At 41.1% G+C, this 20,522-nt stretch overlaps 1 protein-coding gene across 1 annotated transcript in view; it reads right to left on the bottom strand.

Annotated features, from left to right (window-relative positions):
• Positions 1 to 8,008: 8,008 nt before the first annotated feature.
• Positions 8,009 to 20,522, bottom strand: part of LOC126184486 (uncharacterized) — a 57,182-nt gene continuing 44,668 nt past the window's right edge. Inside the window, exons 5-6 of the mRNA XM_049926879.1 lie at positions 11,389 to 11,605; positions 8,009 to 8,156 (exon numbers count right to left, since the gene is read on the bottom strand). Of these exons, the coding sequence (XP_049782836.1) occupies positions 8,009 to 8,156; positions 11,389 to 11,605 (365 nt within the window). The remainder of the gene's footprint in view (positions 8,157 to 11,388; positions 11,606 to 20,522) is intronic.

Below are 20,522 nucleotides of genomic sequence, written 5' to 3'. Positions count from 1 at the left end.
GCATATCTGTTTTTATTCATAGAAGAACTGTGTGGTCAGTGATACAGGAGGTGCTGCTGAGAGATCTGATAGTATTAAGTGTCCTCATGCAATTTGCCTTGAGCTGGTATCCATATGGATACCATGTTAACTTACTGTGAAATAGAAGATCCAAAAATTTTGAAGATTCTACAACTTCACATAATTGGCTACTGAGGTAATATCCCGGGTGCCGATGCACAGTCTTGGGTCCACAAAAGTGTAAGACATGAGGTTTCATGCAAGAAAACTGATATCCATATTTCAGGACAAAGTTACATACTTTCTGTATGGACTCCTGAAGTTAGTACCCTGTGGTGCACAATGAAATGGAGCTGTAAGACAGGGAAAGGTGGGTCCCATTGATGTCACAATACCATTACACACACATCACAAATGTTTGAGACTTGAAAAGGTCTCTGGAACCATATAGTTTCATTTGAGTGAGGCGCCTATGCCTGGGTTTGAAGCAGGATGCCCCTTTTATTCAATGGTAAGGTGCTATTTCAGTACAGTTGGACAGTCTCTGCAATGTTGTTCACATTTAGGGGGAATACCAAGAGGACTGAGACTTGGATGGCACAAGCTACAATAGCCTGTGCATTTGCGTAATGCCGCTGTGCCTGGGCGGCATAGTGGTTAGCGCATCTGCTTAATCAGCAGGAGCCCCATCTTTGGCTCCCAGCCTTGGTACAAATTTCCACTAGTTGCTGCAGTCTGCATATATAAACAATACCATTGATGCAATAGCGAAAAGAGTTGCACTCAGAACTGATCCTTGAGAGACCCCAGTTTTCTGTATGTTTTGGTTGCAAAGGGTTGAACCTAACCAAACTGGGAACAGTCAGAGAGATACGAAGGCCCACTCATGCAGAGAAGACAAGATATGATGACATCAGGTGGTATCTTATGCCTTATGTAGGTCAAAAAATACAACGATAAGATATTGGTGATGCACAAAAGTATTGTGCACTGTGGATTCCAGATGAATCAATTTGTCTGTGGTGGATCATAAAGAACAAAAGCCACTTTGAAATTGTGATAAATGTCTTCTGGCTTCCAGGCGTCAGCACAGCTGTTGGTTGATCAATCTTAAGAATAATTTACACAGCCCACTCATCAGAGAGATTGCCCAATAACTAATCAAAGTTCGAGGATCTTTTCCTGGTGTTATGATAGGAACACAACACCCTCCCACCACTGAGGGAAACACCCTTCCTGTAAAATATAATTGAAACACCCAAGGACGTGTTTTATGCAGTCGTCGTCTGATTGTGGCTTTATCAGGTCCAGAGACTGTGTCATGACACTCTATTAAACTTCTATGGAACTCCAATTCACTAAATGGAACATTGTATGATTCAAAGCCTTGTGAACAGAAGTAGTAGTTTTGCTCCACCTTACATTTCCGGGTCAGGAAATTAGGATGGTAGTTACTGTAAGCAGACACTTAGACAAAGTGTGATATGATGCATTCAGCAGTGACCACGAATCAGTAAAGATGTCACCATTGAAGAACATGTTGAGAACTACTGTGGATGGTGGTTGGCCACAAATACAGTGGAGTTTAGTTCACACTTTAAACACTGTGGTGTGGGCTCTGATAGTTGATACATATTGTTCCCAACATTCTGCCTTCTCCTTTTTTATTACAAACCATGCCTTTGCTTGAAGTCTCTTAAATGCTCTGTAAAAGGACGGCATTTGTGACGTTGAAGTGCCCTTCAATGCTCTCTGATGGCTGCAGACATTTAATCAGACCACTAAGGTACAGGTTTTCAGGTGGGGGGAGGGGGGGGGGGGGGGCGACGGCCTGAAGAATAAGGTATAATGCTTCCGCAGTATGTATAATCATGTCAATCGTATCTTGTACCTCTCCTTTAATATCTTTTGCTTGACTGGATCCAAAGTTGCTCTATACGTAAAAGCTTGCCAGCTGGCTTTTCAAAGTGTCCAATACGGTTGGTGTTCCATTGGTTGGTAGTTTGAGAAAGGGAGAGTGATAAGTAAATGATAATTGTTGTCTCAAAGGTTGCCATTGACATACGACTGGATCAAGGGTGATATGCTCAGATTGTGAACTGCAACAGACTGAAGCGGCAAGGAAACTAGAAAAAGCATGTGTATTCAAATACAGAAATATGTAGAATATGGTACTCCGGCTAGCAATGCCTATATAAGACAACAAATCTTTGCTGCGGTTGTTAGATCGGTTACTGCTGCTACAATGGTAGGTTATCAAGAGTTAAGTGAGTTTGAACGTGGTGTTACACGAGCGATGGGACATGGCATCTCCTAGGCAGCAATGAAGTGGGGATTTTCCAGTACAACCATCAAATATCCAACATTGCTGCGACCAGAAAAAGATATTGCAATAACGGGACCAATGATGACTGAAGAGAATTGTTCAACGTGACAGAAGTGCAACCCTTTCGCATATTGCTGCAGATTTCAATGCTGGGCCATCAACAAGTGTCAGCATGTGAACCATTCAACGAATCATCATCATCAATATGGGCTTTCGGAGCCGAAGGCTCACTTGTGTACCCTTGATGACTGCACGACACAAAGTTTTACGCCTCGCCTAGACCCATCAACACTGACATGGTCTGTCGATGACTGGAAACACGTTGCCTGGTCGGGCAAGTCTTGTTTCAAACTATATCGAGTGGATGGACATGAACAGCTATGGAGACAACCTCATGAATTCATGGATCCCGCATGTCAGCTGGGGACCGTTCAAGCTGGTGGAGACTTTAATGGTGTGGGTGTGTTCAGGAGTGATATGGGATCCCTGATACATCTAGATATGATTGACAGGCAACAAGTACGTAAGAATCCTTTCTGATCACCTGCGTCCGTTCATGTCCATTGTGCACCGCGCATTCCGAAAGACTTGGGCAATTCCAGCAGGACAATGTGATACCCCACACGTCCAGAACTGCTGCATAGTGGCTCTAAGAACACTTTCCTGAGTTTGAACACTTCTGCTGCCCACCAAACTCCCCAAACATTAACATTATTGATCATATCTGGGATGCCTTGCAACATGCTGTCAGAAGAGATCTCCACCCCCTCGTACTCTTACGGATTTATGGTCAGTCCTGCAGGATTCATGGTGTCAATTCCCTCCATCACTACTCCAGACATTAGTAGAGTCCAGGACGTGTCGTTTTGCGGCACTTCTGCGTGCTCGTGGGGGCCCTACACGATATTAGGCAAGTGTACCAGTTTCTTTGGCTCTTCAGTGTATTTATACCTGAGCATGTTTCATGAGCCATACTGATATGTGCTGCATCTGCAGTCTTCAGTAGGAAGACTTCCAGTTCCGAAATTAATTGTTCTAATATTTGGCCCCATGCAGATGTGGTTTCACTGCCCCACAGAGGACTGTGAGAACTGAAGTCCACCAGCAGAAGGAAGGGTGAATGCAACTGCTCCACTACCTCCCCCAACTTGTGATACAATTTAGATCTGTCTGGAGGTGGATAGATACAGTTACTGTATTTACTCGAATCTAAGCCGCACCTGAAAAATGAGACTCGAAATCAAGGGGGAACAAAATTCCCGAACCTAAGCAGCACCTGAAATTTTAGACTCGAAATTCAAGTGGGGGGGGGGGGTTTTAGACCGCACCTTCAAATCGAAACAAAGTTGGTCCATTGTAACATGAGACACAATTTAGGTTGAATGGATGAAGATACAGCTACAGTAGTTTGGGTCGAGTCGTAAGCTTAACAGTTAAGCTTTACCAAGTAGCCATTGCTATGTGTCAGGCGCTCCGTCCGTATTTATAAGGTACCCTTCCTTTTTCACGTGCTTCATCTGGTTTGAATCGATAGCTTATTTTGCTTTGATCTGATATATGCCGTTCTCTTTGTTATAGGTGTTTACAGCGCTCTAAGCTGAAAATGCATTATTGCACTGTGTCATGCATTGTTTGTCGCATTCTGATAATGAGTGTTTACCGACCTGTTGCCGCTCGCGGCATGACTTGCTTTTATGCCCACTACCACGGCTTACAAAAAAAAAAAAAGAGTTTAGTGAAACTTTTTCTCCATTTGAAAATCTTTGCAGACACCTTTTTCGTACATTACATTCTGCACAGAAATTAGAGTCACCTTAAATTTAAAAATCTAGTCAATTGCCGTGCTTCATTTCTGACTGTATCACTATTAGACATAAGAATAATACGAATATAAACATGACATGATATGTATATTCTTCCGAGTTTGCTGTTGTCTCAGTCTAGTTTCGTAGTTTATTAGGCATACGGGATTTAAATGAGATAGCAGCAAACACGAAAGAATACATGGCATAATGTTTACATTCTTCTACCTTTTCTTTTAATTTATTTACTGACGCAGAGGTTTTGGCGCCAGTATTTATCTTTGTGCCTGCAAAGCAGAAGTTAGTTGTGGCAGCACCTACCAACATTTTTCAGAACTTCCGCTTACTTTGAACTCTATTCTAAGCCGCAGGCGGTTTTTTGGATTACAAAACCGGAAAAAAAGTGTGGCTTAGATTCGAGTAAATACGGTATCGAACAGGTAGAGACTAACAACAACAGCTTCTAATTCAGTGGTTAGTGGCATTTGCTTACTGAAAGTGTCAGAGCATATGAGCATGCAGACTCCTCTGGATGCCCTCTCACCATTAACGTAACTTTTACAGCACACGATTTGTAGTTTTTAATAGTAGAGTGTTTGGTTTCTGAGAACTCTGTCCCCTGGAGTTCCACACTAACTGCAGAGTAAGTATCTTTTAACTGACTTGAGTTTGGCCTTGTGGCAATGGTAGATCCAATGAAGTAACATCAGATTGAGATCTGAGAAAGCCGTGAAGGGGCAACAGGAGTATGAATTACTTTGCTGATGAGTACTGTCCCACCAGAACATGTGATTTTTCATTAGTATACACAGGCTCAACCTCTGTGGAGATGGGGCCAGATCGACCACAGCAGCAGAATTCAGCTTCTCAATTTTTTCTTCTCGTCTCTAAGGTTTCGATTTCTGTGACGATTTTCTTATCTCGAATTCTATGATAGAAGAGGACTGTTCTTTTCTACAGCCTGCAGCTTGTGGCTTTGTCAGCCACTGGTTGGTGGTAGACTGAGTGTCTGCTTCGTTCTGGGAGGGGCCCATATTGGCAGGTGTCCTCTTCCTTGGCAGTGCTAGAGAAGGATGAGACATCTCTGGCTGCACCAAAGGGGTGGTTACCACTGGTGCTATGGACTTGGGGGTCAGTAAGCTCCAGTCCCTTCTCCAACAAAAAAGCAGGTATATGAATGTGGTTATGGCCAGGAGTTGCTTTTTGAGACCCTGCCATTGTGCTAGGTGAGGATATTCGCAAAGTTTCATGTCACATCAATTGAGTGAGTCATTCAAACTTTGTCTCAGCATTTTGATAAAGATAGGTGGTCAAGCATTTTATATTCCTGGACTTTCTTCTCCCCCTTGAAAGTTGAACATGTGAATGAAAGAGGGTAGTGGTATTCTGGGCAGATTACACATGTAGGGGGTTGTTCACAATGGCTGACACCATGTAGTGTTCCTCTGCATGTCCCACAAGCAGCTTCTTCATTACAGCCGGAGGACGTGTGTCCAAATGTCTGGCACCTAAAACACCTGACAGGAGAAGGAAAATAGGGCTTGACATCACACCTATAAACCACGATCTTAACTTTCTCAGGTAGAGTTCTTCAATTGAAGGCTAGGATGAAAGCTCCAGTATCCACCTTATTGTCCTTATGTCCTCTCTGAAAACAGCAAACAAAATGTACTCCATACCCCTACAGGTTAGCATACACTTCATACATTTGTAGTGTTAGGTCCCAATGGAAGAAGACACCTTGAATCCTGTTGAATTTGTGATGAGAAGAGATGGTAACTGGTATATCTCTGAGCTACTTCAAGACTAAAGTGCATGTGACTGGTTAGCAATCAAAGGTTTGATCAACAATGATCCATTGCTCACATTCTCTGTTGCAGCAAGTTCTACATTTTTACACCGATAATCTGCAAGCCACTGTATGCTGCGTTGCAGACTTACGTGTTGTTCAAACCTACCAGTAACAAATATGGCAGGCCAACTCTGAACTGCTCTAATGTCCTCCTCCAATCTGACCTGGTACAGATTCCAAACACTCTAAGTATTCAAGAATAGGTCACACCAGCACCCAATACGCAGTCTCCTTTACAGATGAAGCACACTTTCCTCAAATTCTCCCAATAAACCGAAGTCAACCATTTGCCTTCCCTACTACAGTCCTCACATGCTCATTCCATTTCATACCAGTTTGCAATGTTATGTCCAGATATTTAAATGACATGACTGTGTCAAGCAGTACACTACTTATGCTGGATTTGAACATTATAAGTTTGTTTTTCCCACTCATCTGCATTAACTTACTTTTCCCCACATTTAGAGCTAGCTGTCATTCTTCACACCAACTAGAAATTTTGTCTAAGTCACCTTGCATCTTCCTACAGTCACTCAACTTTGACACCTTACCGTACACCGCAGCATCATTAGCAAACAACCGAAGATTACTGCCCATCCCATCAGCCCAATCATTCATGTATACAGAGAACAACAATGGTCCTATCACTCTTCCCTGGTGGGCACTCCTAATGATACCCTTGTCTCTGATGAACACTCGCCATAGAGGACAACATACTGGGTTCTATTGCTTAAAGAGTCTTCGAGCCACTCATGTATCTGTGAACTTATTTCATATGCTCACTCATACCTTCATTAACAGTCTGCAATGCTGCTCTGAACCTATCCTCAATATCTTCAATGAAAACCAGTTGCTTCATGTTGCAAAAAGTTCTCCAAAAGTTCTGGAGTATACCAGGAACTGGGTGAACTGTCCACTTCCATTTCTCCTTGCTTGACTCTCATCCCATGGCACGGCCGAAGACAGAAAGACGACAGGATTGTCAGCTTCTGCATTAAAATCTTGCTTCCTATTTGCTGAGACAGCTGTGTTGGCATGGTCAACAGTAAAGGCGAGTCTGATCTATTACACTACGGATATTGATGCCACTCACTCTAATCAAGAGCCTGTCCCCACAGGTGCCACACTCCCAAAGCAAAGGCTATCTGGCATAGTAACCGTTGCTTGGAGCTTGGAGCCCTGGATTGGATGGGTAGCTACTTTTCAGTATAGATGTGGAAGTTACAGTGTGATCCCTGCATTGTCAGGGGGGCTACAACCATGAGGGTACATAACATCTCCCACGAAAAATTGGCTACCATGCTGGATTTAGAGTGCGAACATGAATTCACACTTGTATTACATGCAAAAGATAACAGTGCACAGTAAATATATTATGCATCATTTACAGTGTCCATACCCAAACAGCTCATACTTCTGCAAAATTTAGAAAAGTGAAGGTCAAATCTTTAGAGGAGGAAAGGAGACCATAAGTGATTAAGCCAAAAAGATTGATGGAAAGGTTGTGAAATGAGCTAAACCTGACAGGTATCCTAATAATAACCAAGTCGTAACTGTAGAAGCAGGACTAGGTATAAGACTCCTCTTACGACAAGCAAGGAATCATGGATTTATTACCGCCCCCAACACTGTGAGAGAGTAGAATTTGATGTTATTTGCATTACTGGATAACTATGTTGATATTTGTAGATGCAACTTTATGGTTTTACAGGTTTGTTTTGTGAAAAATTTCCAAATCATTAAGTTTGTTCTTTTTTGTTCGGTCTGTGCATCTAGCCCTGCACTGCAGGGAAACCACAGAACATGCCAACACGGAAATAGGTGTATGAACATTAGACTGCTTGGAAGAAGATTCAGTGAAAGGGGCCAATCATAATTTGACAAAAACACATGACGACACACATCAATACAGTGGTTTTTAATTTTATATTCACTACACAATTTACTTTTCAAGTACAATTATTTGAAACTTCAGAAAATTTTTATTTGTTAGAGTGGAAAACATCAAAATAAGACTCTGACACTTCATCAACCTTCCTTCACTAACTGCTTCTGGGAAAGGAAGTCTGTGTTATTTTCAAAGTTGTTATAAAGCTGTAAGTCATATATACTTTCTACTTCAAATGTCCAATGACATGTTTGATCCTCATAGTGGCTTCTAAAGACATTGTTAAATCTGCACAGGGATCAAGATGCAATCTGCATAGCACATCAAATGTACAGGAACACCTATCAGACAGGCAGTACTCCACATCAGTGTCCTAGACAAAATTTAAATGTCCATTTCACCTCTTCAAGAGTTAAATTTCGAAAAATCCTTTCACAGTGGGTGGATTAGTTATACATAGGTCATTAAATAAAGTATTCCATATATATATATATATATATATATATATATATATATATATATATATATATATATATTAGCACATCTGAACATATAAACAAATACGTAATCAGTGCCGTTTGTTGCATTGTAGAATTTTAATTACATCCGGAGATATTGTAACCTAAAGTTGACGCTTGAAACCTCCGACGTTCAGTTGCGTGTTGTAACAAACACGGGCCACGGTCGGCGAGCAGCATCTGCAGGGACATGTTTACGATGACACCGTGTTTACGAGTGTGGCTGTAGTGCACTGTTGTGGTTTGGTCTAGCTGTCGCAGTGTCTGCATGTAGCGCTTGCTGCTATTGTTATTCTGCATTCGTCTCCGCATGCAGACCAACTGTAGTACACCGTGTTACCAGACGTCTGTGATAGTGTAGTGTTGTTGGAACTGTGACCATGGTGCATTCGAACTCTGAAAAGGCGGAGATGATACTCATCTATGGCGAGTGTCGATGAAATGCAGCTGAAGCCTGCAGGGTGTATGCAGAACGGTACCCGGACAGAGAGCATCCAATGTGCCGCACATTGCAAAACATCTACCGCCAACTGTATGCAACAGGTATGGTCGTAGCACGCAAACGGGTCCGTAACAGGCCCGTCACAGGAGAAGCGAGTGCAGTTGGTGTGTTAGCTGCTGTGGACCCACACATGAGTACAAGGGACATTGCGAGAGCCGGTGGACTGAATCAAAGTAGTGTCATGCACAGACTGCATCGTCACCGCTTTCACCCGTTTCATGTGTCGCTACATCAGCAATTACATGGTGATGACTTTAATTATCGAGTGCAATTCTGTCAATGGGCATTAACAGAGAATGCGTTGCAGTTCTACCTGTTTACCAATGAAGCGGGTTTCACAAACCACAGGGCAGTGAATCTACGGAACATGCATTATTGGTCCGTGGACAATCCTCGCTGGCTCAGACAGGTAGAGCGACAGCGACCATGGACTGTAAATGTATGGTGCGGAATCATTGGCGACCACCTCATTGGTCCTCACTTCATTGCAGGGGCCCAAACAGCTGCAACATACATCGCGTTTCTACAGAATGATCTGCCAACGTTGCTTGAAAAAGTCCCACTGGAAACGCGTCGACATATGTGGTATCAGCATGATGGTGCAGCTGCACATTCCGCAATTAACACTAGGCTGACCCTTGACAGGATGTTCGACGGGCGTTTCATAGGACGCGGAGGACGCATAAATTGGCCAGCCCGTTCTCCTGATCTTACACCTCTGGACTTCTTTCTGTGGGGTACATTAAAGGAGAATGTGACCGTGATGTGCCTACAACCCCAGAGGATATGAAACAACGTATTTTGGCAGCCTGCGGCGACGTTACACCAGATGTACTGCGGCGTGTACGACATTCATTACGCCAGAGATTGCAATTGTGTGCAGCAAATGATGGCCACCACATTGAACATCTATTGGCCTGACATGTTGGGACACACTCTATTCCACTCCGTAATTGAAAACGGAAACCACGTGTGTACGTGTACCTCACCACTCATGGTAATGTACATGAGCGCCAGTGAAAAAGACCAATGAAAAGGTGTTAGCATGTGGACGTAATGTGCTGTTCCAGTCTCTTCTGTACCTAAGGTCCATCACCATTCCCTTTGGATCCCTACGTAATTCGGTGCTCTCCGATACACACGATCGAACAGCAGAGGAGTGGTACTCAAGCATCAACATTAGGTTACAATATCTCCGGATGTAATTAACATTTTACAATGCAACAAACGGCACTGATTACATATTTGTTTATAAGTTCAGATGTGCTAACAAAACTAATGGGGTTCCAATTAAAAAAACGTAGGTTTGTGTTAAAAAACATACTTCCGTGCATTTTTTTCTGGTTTGTATTAACCAATTACACTAGCCCCTCTCCTCACGTAAATGATCAGCATGTTACCACATTTTCGTTTAGAAAGTGTACTGTAACTGTACAACTTACTTGTAACACATCGTAGTCAGATATTGCAATTCTGATCCATGCAATATGCAAATAGCTGCAACTGACACCTTCCCCCTTATATTCATAACAGGTACGCCCGTCTCATCCTAGAGTCTGAGTGACTTGCCACTCATTTCTTATATTCCCGAACCTTACCTCCTCCTGCCCTGAGGAAGGAACTAATAGTTCTGAAAGCTAGAACTAGTGTTTTTACTTTTAAATTTGCCTGTTAACAATACTGGAGTTTCGCCTACTGAAGGTATACTGGCCACCTTCGTAATTTTATATCTACATGCCAGATAAGTACAAATGCCTTACAAAATCATAGTAGTTAGCCCTTTTTGCTCCAACTGTCACACCCTAACATCACTTCAAAATATGGGTTGTTCTGAGGATTCTGGAGTTCAGATCCAAGATGTGCAGTATATACAATGAATATGAGGAGGTAGAATCAAGAGGTAATGCAATATTTCCTATTCAAGCTCAAGAAAAAGAAGTCTTGCCATGTTACTTCTATTTACTGCAACTATATATCAGAGTGATTTAATTGTACTATTGTGACTGATTTCAATTCACTGTTAAGTCTCAATTGGGCTGAAATTCTCAGAGGTTTAACATTCTCTCTCACATTTTCTCATACATTCTCCTCCATTCATTTTCTTGTAAAAGTATGAACAGCTCCAGGCAGAAAAGTTTACTGTGCAAAATACCTTCTCTAACCAATTCTCAAAATCACTGTCTAATAATTTAAGATATGCACATATGCACAACAGAGAGAAATAAAAAAAGGGGACGGGGGGGGGGGGGGGGGGGGTGGTAATATAATTTGTGGTATTCACTGGTTCTCCAAAGTAGTCTATACAATGCTGAAAAATGATAATGTTATGAATTATTTATATATTGTGCACACAGTAAAACTATCACTCACTGACACATTCTCAGTAGATATTTAAACAAATTGTATTTTGCTGCCTTACACTAAATTAGGGTTACAAGTGCAAGGCTTCACAATTTCGTATAACGCAATGATGATTGCTTTACAAAAGGATTCAACTAACCTGCGTTCACGCTCAGCTGTTAAAAGTTCAGGTGGTAATTTTGATGGCCTTGAAACAGGAGTAATACGATTTTGTATCTGTGGTTGTTGTGGAATGGATGATGCAGAACCAGTATTAGTGTTAGTGCTGGTAACATCAGCACACTGAACATGGCTGGGCCCAGCAACTGGTCCAAAACTACTTGAAGCTTGTGAGTTTAAAGGTGTAGACGTAGTACCTGTGATAATCAACGAACATAATGCTTAACAGTACCACCACACACACACACACACACACACACACACACACACACACACACACACACACACACACAGTCACAAAATCACAATTATGGCGTATACAACAAAACTCTATGACTACATTTTAAAATTTACATAAAATTTCAGGCAACATTTACCCTACACTTAAGAACTGCAACAAATACTGCTAAAAGACATATATAGGCAGGAAGTTTTGAGTCAGTTTTTGGGCGTTTAGAGACGAACCACTTGCTCAGATTGGACAAGGAAGGGAAAGGATATCAACCATGACTAAATATACATATCCTTATGTTCAGAAAATTAGGTGATACACAGATATTTCTTCAAAGGAGGCATCAAAAGTGGCACATCTTGTAACCAGCAATGTAGATTCATGTCTCTGCTAGTAGTGGACACTCCAGTGAACTCCCAGTTGTAGAAAGGCCACTAGTGAAGGTTTTAATGTCATACACCAATTGAGGTCTAACATCTGTAGAGCTTTTTATGTGCGTATGAGCACCAAACACCTGTCAGCCAGAATGAAAGGACTACAATCTGTGGTCAAGGACAAAGATAACACCCAGTGCAAATACAATAATGTACTGAACCCGACATGCTTGACTTCACTGGCAGCTTCACAACAAGTGTCGTCCGTTTTCCATTCCCCCTCCCCCCACACTCCTATCTTCCCCCTTCCACCACCACCACCACCACCACCACCACCACCACCACCACCACCTCTGAACCGTGAAGATGAAAATTACTCATTTCACAGCCTACCTAAGACCCAGATCTCCCCCTTCCACTATGTTTCTCACACCACTCCATTAAGCTATATCCAAACTGCTTTCTACACAGTCTTTTTCCTGTGTTCTACCCTTCCCTCTCTCTCACTCCACACCATTCCTCTACTTCCATGTGTGCCACATGCAGCTTCCTCTACCTGTGCCACAATAAGTTCACTACACATCCCTATCCCCATGCCCTCATTCCCTTGGTGCCCTCCTTATCTTAACTCCCCCCCCCCCCCCAGCCATGCTGCTCCTGAAACAACCTATCTCACTCCATCTAGTGTGTGTGTGTGTGTGTGTGTGTGTGTGTGTGTGTGTGTGTGTGTGTCAGGGCTACAAGTAAGGACGACATTGTCCAAAAGCTTAACAATGCATTGGATTGGGTTTATTTGGGAGTGGGGACCAAACAGTGAGGTCGTCAGTTCCATCAGATTAGGGAATGATGGGGGAAGGAAGTTGGCCATGCCCTTTCAAAGGAACCATCCTGGCATTTTCCTGAAGCGATTTAGAGAAATCAAGGAAAACCTAATCAGGATGGCCAGATGCGGGTTTGAACTGTCATCCTCCCGAATGGGAGTCCAGTGTGCTAACCACTGCCTCACCTCACTCGGTGCATAACAATGGTTTCAGCCTTTCTTTATGGATCTGCCCAGTACTCCATGTCTCAGCTATATGGTACATGGTTACCTATATTCCTTTCAGTATCTCATAAGACAAGACACATGGCCAACAATGGAGTAGATGATATGCCTTTTTTGGTTAAGATAACACATCTTCATTGAAAATCAACATGGGTTATCTTAAGGAAAAAAAAGCAAACACCCTTGACTAAATGTAGGAAACTGGCATCATGGATGGTGCAGCAGATTTACTCCCTGTATGGCATATACCACATATGATTAATGTAAATATAATAAGAGACACTGGAGTGTGCATCTAAGTATAGAGACATTATTTTTACTGTACTTCATATGTGATTAGAATAGAACAAAGTCACTAATTTTGGTCTACAGTGCCTCCAGCATGCACAGTAGATATAAATCCACATACCTCCCCCATAAGGCTTCTTACCTCCACTAAAATGTTTTCATCTAAATTTACACAATACCAACATGCATGTGACAGAATATTACAACTTTTGATTAGTTAAGTCTTCGTTACATATTAATTGTACTTAACTAGTACAAACATCCATATAGCACTTTCAGTACACTGCGTTCATCACTTCACAGACAGGTCAACATAAACTGGATAATTTGTTCCCCAAATTAAGACATTGAATGGAACACAATCTGTTGCTAGTTTTCCTTTCTTTTAGGGAGTACTATTATCCACAATCTCTGATGCCTGGAAGTATGTACTGCTCAGTGTGCCATGGGTACTGCTGTTCTTTTTCCACCTTCTTTGTTCCACTCTCAAACAGTGAGTTGAGAAAAACTATTGTGGGAAATGTTTTGTTCATTTGGGCCTGTAGCACAGTATACACCAGATAATCAAATTATGATAAAGAAGGTCCAGAACAGTTGCAATGTAATTATCAGTCTTTATTTTACAAATGATCTGTTTTGGCTTTCACTGCCATTTTCATGTAATCTGCAAATACAATGTTGGTGAGATCATTTATGTACATAATACATAACACAAAGTATATACTGGCTGCTTACCTAGGTCAAATATCCAACAAAATAAATGTATTGTTCAGAATCACAAATATACTGCTAGACTTTCATATTATCAACCACCTAGAATAAAATTATATATCTACATATATAAAAAAAAAATCATGTGTAGCAACTGCAATAACTTCTACATCGGCCAAACAGGATGAAATTTTACCATCCAATTCAAATACCACGTCAGAAATACTTACAATAATCAAATGAGCTTCCTCTTTCATCTGAAAAACCACCACCACATGGTCAATAAAATTGAAAATGCATTGCAAATACCACATAGGATAAAAAAGATCCCACTATGAACATTCTTAAAGAATTGGAAATTTATATACACACAAGAAACTATCCACAAGACATAGTAAATAACATACAGATTTTAAGCATAAATTATAACCTAGAAAACTTTATTGACATACTGGAACATGAGAAGGATAAAACTAAAAACAAATAACACACGACAACCAAAGACAACCTATGTCAAAATCAAACCAGTGGTAATATCATCACTGTTATTTTCTTATACTCTGTAAACATGTATCATCATAGTAATACAACTGCCAAATTGCTGTCAAAACATTCACTGCATAAGAAATATTACAACTATGTAATTTTCTCAGCAACTGAACACTGTCAGTAACATGACAGTTTACTCTTGATGTAATATGGATTTCAAGTTCACCTAGTCCTAAGTACCGATACCCAACGAACCAAACGTGCAAGGTGTAATCATGTACATAAATGATCTCACCAACACTATTCACACATTACTTAAAAATACCAACGTAAGCTATAACAGATATATCGTGAAATAAAGACTGATAATTACAATGCAGCTACTGTGGACCTTCTTTATAAAAACTTTGGGTAAGCCTCCATATGACCTCTACTTTCTCAGATTTTCTCATTGCAATTGTTTTTTAAGACATAGTTGTGAAGAAATAATTATGTTTCCTGGATATTCTTAAAATGCTCATTCTTATAATTTCAGCAGTAAATTTCTCGGCAATGCACAACACCTCTCTTTTAGTGTCTGAATTGGAGCCTGCTGAGCAAATCCATTCTCTCTCTCTCTCTCTCTCTCTCTCTCTCTCTCTCTCTCTCTCTCTCTCTCTCTCTCCCCCCCCCCCCCTCCCCCCCCCCCTTTCCTATTAACTCAGCCTTATAATGGTCCCAACCGATGAGCAATACACAATGATCAAACAGGTTTCACACACCAGTTGTTTTTACATTTCTGTAAGATTCTTCCAATGAATCTCAACCTAGTGGTAGTGGATCTCTTTGCCCATTTTCACACAGTATTTTACATTTATTATGTTCAGGCTTAACTGAGTTCCTGCACCAGTCATCAATCCTGTGCAATTCTTCCTGCATTTCACTACGGTCTTCCGATGTTTTAACCTTCCTACCGACAACAGCATTGTCCACAAACAGCCCCATCGAGTTTCAACATTTTCCACATCATTTATTCTGAATGTATATCCAAAATCAAGAAAAATTTAACACAGGGTGTATACATGGACAAGGAAAAAATTCCCGGATTTTTCCCGGATTTCCCGGTTGAAAATACACTTTCTCCCAGGAGAAAATACACTTTTTCCGTCTTAAGTGACAGTATACTTTTCCTCGGCACTGTAAAACTTATCAATCCTTAGAATGTTTATGGTTTTCTACACAGACGTAGAATTTGCCGGCACTTTATAAAATGAAACCCAGGGGGAAAAAAACACATTTTGGAAAGATCTTTGATGTGCAGCAACATGTATGCTACATTTTTTCGTGTTACGGAGGTATAAATTCGAATTCCACCAAATGCTGCATGTTACTTTCCGAAGCAATGAAATTGAGACTGCGATGCGCTTTTGTAAGCCAGTCATAGCTCATGTCACGTGATCTTGCCAGCTGATGACAGCATAAGACACGTGATTTAGTCAACCAATAGCAAGATGACTCTTAAGTAGCACAAACACGCAAAAAAGAAAAGTTAGTGGTTTAAATTAATATACATAGTGTTGCTACAAGAAAAACAAAGCTTTCACAAATAATATTGCTCTCGAAGATTAATAAGCTGCAAGAGAAGCTCAGCTTCCACATATAATGCTGATCTTTTTGCGCGTGTTACACTTTAAGATAAATCACACAAATGTGCCAGTAAAAATTTTATTAACGATGTAAATGTCCGATCTTCTGGGCTCGAAATTCTTCTAGATGGTCGTCCTCAAAGTGTTGATTTTTAAATGAGAGTCAAACGCTCTGTGATTTAAGAAATTCATCGTACATTCTTGCACATAGTTCATCTTGCGTAAAACAAAATTTACTTTGAAAGTAACACTTTTCAAACCACCATTCGCAATATTTTCTGGTGACCTGTTAGAAATTGGTTTGTTTCAGCAGTTGCCAGAGAGCACCAGATAACAGACATCACTGCGCCTGTGCAGCTACGATGACGCAGGAAGCCCGCATGTTCGTACGTGTAAAACATTAAAAAATCTTGCATTATGTCATAAAAGAAGCAAGACATCAAATGATACTTGAAGAGCATCGGAATTTCGTGAACCATCCTAAAATGCATAATTCGGCTTAAAGTGCACAATCGTATGTCCAGATTCGGATGTAAATTTTCTTGAGTACCACTACTATATTATCTCATGTTTGGTTTTTTATTATGGCATAATGCCATACGAGCTAGAAGATGGAAAACGTGCACTTGAAATGCAGCAAAGTTGAAACTAGCCAACAGTGTGAAATTAAATTGACTGCCTCAGCGCAAAAGATTAATAAAAGCCAAATCTCTTTAGCAAACCGACAAAAATAACTTCATTGTTCTGCAAGGCGATTAATGCTTGACTGTCAGAAAGGTGGAAATAAAACCTGAAACTAAAAACATATTTTAGCTTTCCGTAATTATTCGAATGTATTCTAATTCATTTGGTAGCTCCCGGCTACAGAAATCTGTTTTGTTTTCATTTATTGTGAGAGCAATAAACGAAGGGGGTTGGGGTTGGGTTGTTTGGGGAAGGAGACCAGACAGCGAGGTCATCGGTCTCATCAGATTAGGGACGGATGGGGAAGGAAGTCGGCCGTGCCCTTTCAGAGGAACCATCCTGGCATTTGCCTGGAGTGATTGAGGGAAATCACGGAAAACCTAAATCAGGATGGCCGGACGCGGGATTGAACCGTCGTCCTCCCGAATGAGAGTCCAGTGTCTAATAAACGAAGAGGAAACAGCAAAATCACTAAACGTGAACACAGGTCACGTGGAGACTACCAACCTCCCCACTACAACTCAGACTGCTCTGTGCATCAGCCCCAGATCTACGATATTTCCGAACCAGAGCAATTTAGATAGTGGCACCCAGCCACACATCTGTAGCCAGAAGCGGGAGAAGGTACTACTAATACGTGACTGAACTGTGCATGTGCAACAGCCCGCCCGCAATTGCTCAAATGAATCTAATATAAACAGCTGTCAAGTCACACTCATCGGAAGCAATTTGTTGTTAGGAAGCACTCCGTAGTCTTCCTAAAGCCTTTGATACACTTTGGTTGGCAGACGCTTGTATGAGCACTGTGTTTTGATGCTGTATATGGTGCATTTCCTTTGTGACTTAAGATTTATTTTAGTTCCCCCCCCCCCCCCCCTCCCCTCTCGTTCATGTTTTGTTGCGGCAGTATTATTCTGCAGAAGCAGGATACAGTAATATCCTTCATTAGAGTGTTGGTTCTTACCAGTCAAAATCACAAAAATTTAATTGGTATCTAAAACAATGAAAAATTCCCAGAATTCTAAAAAATTCCTGGGTTTTTCCCTGTTTTCTCCCGAACGAAAAAATTAACGGGTTTTTCCCAGATCTCCTGGGTCGTATACACCCTGTAATAGTTTCTTTTTTGTTGTTGTTGTTGTCGTCTTCAGTCCGAAGACTGGTTTACTGCAACTCTCCATGCTACTCTATCCTATACAAGCCTTATCTTCAAAGAATTATTGCACCCTATATCCTTCTGAATCGGGTTACTATATTCATCTCTTTGCCTCCCTCTATGATTTTTACCCCCCCCCTCCCCCCATACAACATAACGCACCCATGCGCACATGCAGATGCACACACTTCTCTCCAATACTAAAGTGGCAATCCATTGATGTTTCGGAATGTGTATTTTCAAGTGGTCCCTTCTTGTAGTCAATTCATGCCACAAATTTCTTGTCTCCCCAAATCCATTCAGTACCCACTCATTAGTTACATAAACCAGCCAGTCTTCTGTAGCACCAGATTTCTAAAATTTCCATTCTTTTCTCATATAAACTGTTTATTGTTCATGTTTCACTTCCATACATGACTACACTCCAGACAGACACATTAAAAAAAAAGACTTATTACCACTTAGGTCTATATTCGATGTTAACAAATTTCTCAAACAAATAATTTTAAATGGTTCACAAGGCACGTGCACTGCCTTGCTGAAATGTTCGCAATGTCAGTTTCCATCCCCAGCTTTACTAAAAAATAACATTTAAATAAACTTCTTTTATGAAACTTTATTTGTAGTTTTCTATGTTGGTGCACCATATGCAACTCTTCGCATACAACACTCAGAAAGTGAAGAGTGGCACGAAATTTGTTTCTGGCAACAATGGGAACATCCTCTGGATTATGTATGAGGCACCAGTCATCCTCTGGTTGATTTTTGTGCCTACCGCAAAAATCTTTGTCAGAAAAGAATCAGATGTGTCTGGCATCACCATTTTCCAACAACCAAAGAACTAATACTCATTGTTTTGCCCTATTAGTCTCAGAAAACATAGGATTTGTTCTGAAGATCCTCCTTAGAAATTCTATGGGTTGCTTGCCCACTTACACCTAGAATCTTCAGCAATGATCACCATGATTAACTTGGATTCTCCTATATCAATGCTGAACCTTCTTCACTGGAACACTGGAATATTTGAGTGTTCTCAAGCCAAATTTTTGCCAGAACAACAAACTGTGGATTTCATGTATTTAAAGGAGCGAATTATGTCTGATGTTGCGCGCCCAGGACAATGGTCTTCAATAATTTCAAATCTTTTATCATATTCTGCATTTCATTTCAACATCTTCACCATTCAACTGTTAACTACCAGTAATTGATAGAGCACAATGCCAGTAATTGCCTCTGGTGGAAGAACAATGTGGGGGAAATTTAAATTTGTTCTGACTTTGGTGATGCATCTTGTAAACATTAACACACTCTTTTGGGGTAACCTAAACTTACCAATACATCTGTCAATACAATCATACACCTGGTCAGATACTCACTAAGCTATTATTTCGTTTACCAAGCAACAGTAAGAAACTGTATCAAACGCTTTATGTAACTCAAGGAACACTGTGTCGAGGTTGGGTTTAGTAAACTCACTACTGGAGGGGTGAGAAACCATTCTTTTACCATCAGGATGGCATGGTTAATTCCCACCTATGTATTCCAGGTTCAATCAGTGGTTGTGGAGAATAAGAAACCCATCAGTAAGACACCAACAGCTGCGCTGAACTCTTCATTAACCATAAGCTTTCATATACATTGGCGGAGATGTAAGACTGACCTTTGGCTCATACAAAAGCAAGGCTGCTCTGTGGTGCTCAGTCCAGGCTGTGATAGTGCTATGTTAGTGCTGCTGACACTGAGTCAGCAGGGATGAAGGCAACTTGTGACCATGGCAGCAAAGCTAGGTTTTGTCGCAGGCTGAAACCGTAGTACTGGGCAATGGGGTGAGCGCCTTGAACCCTAGGTCCCAGTGAATGAGTGGCAGTTGGTGACCTTGACAGTTACCTAATGGGTATTGAACATGAGGAGGATCCTGCCATCGTCTCACCCTGCATGTCAGGTTGCTGCAAGGCCACTGTAATATGGAAGGTGGCCAGTGATCCAGGAATGCCACCAGCTGTGAAGTAACTCCCACAGCAGGCACTGAAAGTATGTCGTGCCAAGTTATAACGACTGCATCAAACTGGACATCATTGTCTACAGCACTCGAGATCTCATAAATGAACAGAGGAAACTGAGTTTTGCAAAATCTCTATTTGCAAAATTCAGTTGAATTTTACAAAGGAGATTTTTGTTCTACAAACAGGTCATAGTGTGTGTGCGCACTTCTGTCAATGGCCCATCTTGAAATTAGAAATGGTAAGAAACACACACACACACACACACACACACACACACACACACACACACACACAAAAGGGTGTTAAAAAAGAAGTATCCCATATTCAGAGATGTGGCACTAAAGGCCAAAACAAAACAGTCTAGTAAATATTGGCCCTAAAATGTATACTTTGAGAGCTCTGAGTACTTGTCCCATATTCTTATAACAACAAGTCCTATGAAAAATACTGAAAGTACGAAGTACGTTATAGTAAAGACAAAACTTTTCTCTGGCAGAAGCCTAAGGGCCA

Source organism: Schistocerca cancellata, chromosome 4 (genome assembly GCF_023864275.1).
Source record: "Schistocerca cancellata isolate TAMUIC-IGC-003103 chromosome 4, iqSchCanc2.1, whole genome shotgun sequence".
Lineage (NCBI taxonomy): Eukaryota > Metazoa > Arthropoda > Insecta > Orthoptera > Acrididae > Schistocerca > Schistocerca cancellata.
This window is presented reverse-complemented; position numbering and strand designations above follow the sequence as displayed.